At 69.4% G+C, this 5000-nt stretch overlaps 1 protein-coding gene across 1 annotated transcript in view; it reads right to left on the bottom strand.

Moving 5' to 3' along the window:
- Window positions 1-4287: 4287 nt before the first annotated feature.
- Window positions 4288-5000, bottom strand: part of LOC139605128 (collagen alpha-1(I) chain-like) — a 6321-nt gene continuing 5608 nt past the window's right edge. Inside the window, exon 3 of the mRNA XM_071456519.1 lies at window positions 4288-4992. Within this exon, the coding sequence (XP_071312620.1) occupies window positions 4288-4992 (705 nt within the window). The remainder of the gene's footprint in view (window positions 4993-5000) is intronic.

Raw genomic sequence — 5000 nt, forward strand, 5'->3', positions numbered from 1 at the left:
CCTAGGCTTCGGGGTAGACCTGATGGCCGAGGCCCCTTGGGTAGACCTGTTGTCCCAGGCCCCTTGGGGTAGACCTGATGTCCCGGGCCGCCGGGGTAGACCTGTTGTCCCGGGCCTCCGGGGTAGACCTGTTGTCCCGGGCCGCCGGGGTAGACCTGATGTCCTAGGCTTCGGGGTAGACCTGTTGTCCCAGGCCTTCAGGGTAGACCTGTTGTCCCGGGCCGCCGGGGTAGACCTGTTGTCCTAGGCTTCGGGGTAGACCTGTTGTCCCGGGCCTCCGGGGTAGACCTGTTGTCCCACGCCGCCGGGGTAGACCTGTTGTCCCAGGCCCCTTGGGTAGACCTGTTGTCCCGGGCCCCTTGGGGTAGACCTGTTGTCCCGGGCCGCCGGGGTAGACCTGATGTCCTGCGCTTCCGGGGTAGACCTGATAGCCCAGGCCCCTTGGGGTAGACCTTTTGTCCCAGGCCCTGGGGGTAGACCTGGTGTCCCCGGGCGGGCCCTCGCCTACGGCAGCCCGGCCCCTTGGCTAGACCTGTTGTCCCAGGCCCCTAGGGTAGACCTGTTGTCCCAGGCTCTTGGCTAGACCTGTTGTCCCGGGCCGGCCTTGGCCTACGGCAGCCTAGCAAGCGGCAAAAGGATGCAGACAGCGCCGGGGAGGCTGATGGGGGAGGGCGGGGCGCCCCCAACCGCCCATGGCCGGCTGCGCTTGCCACAGAGCGGGCAGGGCCAGGGGTCGGGGCAGGGCCAGGGAGAGAGGGCACGCCAGAGCGTGAATGCCTATGGGCGGGCCGGCGGGCGGCTGCGCGCGCGCGGGTGGCAGGGGGCCGGGTGGAGGTGGCTGGGGAGGGGTTGGCGAGGGGGCGGGGAGGGTTGGCCGCGCCTTCCTTTCACGCGCAGCGGTGTGGTAGCCTGCAGGCGTGGCCGTGCGTTAGGGTTAGGGTTAGTTGGGGGGGGGGGGGGGGGGGGGTTAGGGTTAGGGTTAGGGTTAGGGTTAGGGTTAGGGTTAGGGTTAGGGTTAGTGGGGGGGGGGTTAGGGTTAGGGTTAGGGTTAGGGTTAGGGTTAGGGTTAGTGGGGGGCGGGGGGAGTTAGGGTTAGGGTTAGGGTTAGGGTTAGGGTTAGGGTTAGGGTTAGGGTTAGGGTTAGTGGGGGGCGGGGGGAGTTAGGGTTAGGGTTAGGGTTTGTTGGGGGGGGGGGGGGGGTGCGTGTCACTGTTTCTGTCTCTGTGCAGACGAGGGCCGGTGGCTTCGTGCCGGCCCCGGGCGCCTCGGCACCGAGTCCCCACGGCCCCCTAGAGTCACGTCGAGGGCCCAAGACCTCTGCGGACCGTGAAACAACCCGCCCGAAAGCTACACACAGCGCCTGTGTGCTGGCGGCGGTGCCGGCGGCCGCCGTCGCCTCTACCGGCGGGCGGGGCGGGGCGGGGCGGGGAGGGGAGGGGAGGGGAGGGGCGCGGCGGGGCGAGCCGCATCGGGGCCAGGGCGGCCGGCCTGGGTAGGTTCCACCCCAGGAGGGCGTGGCGGGGCAGGGCGGGGGGTGGGTGGTGGGGGCGCTGTTTGGCCAGGTCAGCGTGTCAGCAGGCAGAGCACCGGCCTCGGCTTGCCCGTCGGCTCGGCTGGGGGCGCTTCCGATAGGAAAGAAAAAGAAATCCAATGGGTCAATTTTTGGGTTGGTTTGCTTTCCCGGATAAGTTTCTCGTTCCAAGCAAATAGAAGAGCCATTCTTTCAGGAAAGGAGAAAAGAAAAAGGGGCGGGGCGGGGCGGGGGGGGGGGCCCGGGGGGGTGGGGGACAACCCAAGAAAACCCAAATCCAAACCACAAGCCCCCCAACCCCCCAAAAAAAACCAACCTCAAAAATCAGTATCAGAGAAAGCCAAAGCAACTGGAAAAAACCCCCCAAAAACCCCCAAAACAGCCCCCCCCCCCCCCCCCCCCCCCCCCCCGAAAAACAAAACAAAAGAAAATACCAAAGCAAACCCAAACCAAATCCCCCCAAAGAACAACAACAAAAAAATGGAAAACATGTCATGGTCTTGAAAGGGGGGGTGGGGTTGGGGTTCATTGTGTGGGACGGGGGGTCGATCGAGCCATCTGGCTCCGGGGTGTTATGAGGCTGTGAGCTTCACCCGGCTCTGGGGTCGCTGGGCACGGCGAGGTGCCCGGGCGGCGGGCGACAACAGGGGGACAGGAGGTCAACCATGGATCCGAGCCGGACCCGGCTCATCAGGTCTACCCCGGCTCCGGTCGGGGACAACAGGTCTACCCCGGCTCCGGTCGGGGACATCAGGTCTACCCCGGCTCCGGCCGGGGACATCAGGTCTACCCCGGCTCCGGTCGGGGACAACAGGTCTACCCCGGCTCCGGTCGGGGACATCAGGTCTACCCCGGCTCCGGCCGGGGACATCAGGTCTACCCCGGCTCCGGTCGGGGACATCAGGTCTACCCCGGCTGCGGCCGGGGACATCAGGTCTACCCCGGCTCCGGCCGGGGACATCAGGTCTACCCCGGCTCCGGTCGGGGACAACAGGTCTACCCCGGCTCCGGTCGGGGACATCAGGTCTACCCCGGCTCCGGCCGGGGACATCAGGTCTACCCCGGCTCCGGTCGGGGACATCAGGTCTACCCCGGCTCCGGTCGGGGACATCAGGTCTACCCCGGCTGCGGCCGGGGACAACAGGTCTACCCCGGCTGCGGCCGGGGACATCAGGTCTACCCCGGCTCCGGCCGGGGACATCAGGTCTACCCCGGCTCCGGTCGGGGACATCAGGTCTACCCCGGCTGCGGCCGGGGACATCAGGTCTACCCCGGCTCCGGCCGGGGACAACAGGTCTACCCCGGCTGCGGCCGGGGACATCAGGTCTACCCCGGCTCCGGCCGGGGACATCAGGTCTACCCCGGCTCCGGTCGGGGACATCAGGTCTACCCCGGCTCCGGTCGGGGACATCAGGTCTACCTCGCTCCGGGGTCCGCCGGGGGCCGGCCTTGCCCCCTGGTGGCGGGCGCCGGCCGGGGACATCAGGTCTACCTCGCTCCGGCGGGACTTAGTGCAATTTCGGCGCCGGCCGGGTAGACCTGTTGTCTCGGCCGTCTGCGGAAGTTCACCAAGGGGTCGCTGTTGTCGGCCGCCTCCGGCTGCGTCATGGTAGGAGGCGGCCTGCGTTGGCGCCCCTCCCCGGTCGAGCTGCATTGGTCCTCTTGGAGGCCTGGCCGGCTTTGGACTCGTCTGTCCGTCTTATGGGAGCGAGGTGACGGGCCGCATCCCCGCAGGTTGACCCCGTACCTGCGTCCGAGGCGGAGCGGAGCGGCCGCGCGTGCGGTCGCCAGGGCCAAGCGAGTGCCGCCTAGCCGGGAACGAAGCGCGCGTGCCTTTGTGTCCCGGCTCCCGTCCTTCCCAGGGAAAAGTGGGTCCAGTTGGCGAGGCGAGAGAGAAGGGGCCGCGCGAAAGAGCCGGATCCGCGGAGGCGAGAGAGAAGGGCCGCGCAAGAGCGGATCCGGAGAAGGCCGAGAGAGAGCAAGAAGGGCGAAAGACGATCCGAGAAAGCTGCTCGCCGGCCCCGAGGCGAGGCGGGGAGAGAGAGCCGAGAGAGCGAGCCCAGAGAGAGTTGCCGAGAGAGGAGAAGAGAGAGAGAGAGAAAGAGAAGCCGCGAGCGTGTCCCGCTCCGGCCCGGCTTCTGCCGGTCGATTGGCCACGGGGGGGGGCGGCCCCCCCCGGGCACCGGTGGCGGGCGAGGCGGCGGCGCCTCGTCCCTTTTCTGCCCGGCCTTAAGCCGGGGGCCCGCTCGGCGGGCGGGGTTTTGGGCCCGTCGGTCCGCCTCGGCGGTGGCGGCGGTGCTCGGCCCGCGTTGGAGAAGCCGTCCCCCTCCCTCGGCCTTAAGCCGGGGACCCGCCTTGTGGCGGGCAGAATTTTTGGGCCTAGTTCTTTTTCTTTTTTTGAACTTGCCGGGCCCGGCACCCGACGGAGAGCCCCCCGGACTGGTCCTGGGCGAGGCGGCGGCGCCTCGCCTACCTCGGTCGTGGCCGGGCTCGACCGAGCCGCTTGTGCCGGGCGGGGCCGGCTTTGCCGCGCCGGGTGGGTTGCTTTCGGTTGAGGCGGGCGGAGTGTGGGGGGCACCCGCCAGGCCTCCTCCGCGGGCCTTCTTTCTTTTTCTCTGGCGGCCCTAAGCCGCGGCACTGAGGAGCGTTGCGACGACAGCGCGAGGCGGGATGCCGGTGAGTCCGTGGTGGGGAGGCAGTTGAGGCCCGTCACTCGGCCCCCCCGCTGCGGGCCCCTGGCCCCGTGGCCCCCGTGGCTAGCACGGGGCGTTGCGAACGCGCCTCCGTGTGCCTTTTTCTTTTGTCGTGCCGTCCCCCGGCTTTTTTTTTCCGGCAGGGCAAGCCGACCGCCGCGAGGCCGGGCGAAAGCCGCCGGTGGCCCGTGGCCGCGCCAGGTCGGTGGCACTTTTTCTCGCACGCTCGGCCGGGTTCTCCCCGGGCCGCTCCAGTCCCGCCGTTGCCGGCTGCGGGCGGGCGGGTGGCGGCACCCCCCGCGCTCCTCTGCTGCGGCGAGCGAGCGAGCGATCCGACGGGCAGGCGGGCTGGGCGGCCGTCGCCGTTGTTGTCCCAGGAAGCGTGGCCGTGGGGCCCTTGTCGCCGTCGGCGCGGAGCCGCGGCTGATCGATGTGGCTTTTCGGGTGGCGTCGGAGAGGGCCCCCGGCGGGCCGGCTCTCCTTCCGAGGCTTCTCTGTGGCGGGGAAGCCACGGCGGGGAGGGTCCGGTGCTCGGGCAGGGCGGTCTCCTTTCCAATTCGCTTCCCGTCGCAGGCGAGGTGTCGCCCCTCCCGCTGGCCTGGGGGAAGGGCGTCTTGACCGTCCCGAGCTGTGTGACGGCCGCGTGGCCCCGCGAGCCTTCAGGTGTCCTTGAAAAAACCACGCGAGGTGCCGGTGCCGGCCCCGGTCCGGGGAGCGCCCGTGTGGGGTGCCGGCCGCGAGCAGCGCCGGGCGGCGGTGCGGCTGGAGCTGAGCCG

The sequence above is a fragment of the Agelaius tricolor genome, unplaced genomic scaffold (assembly GCF_023055355.1).
Source record: "Agelaius tricolor isolate 1412-34295 unplaced genomic scaffold, bAgeTri1.0.p SCAF_60, whole genome shotgun sequence".
NCBI lineage: Eukaryota > Metazoa > Chordata > Aves > Passeriformes > Icteridae > Agelaius > Agelaius tricolor.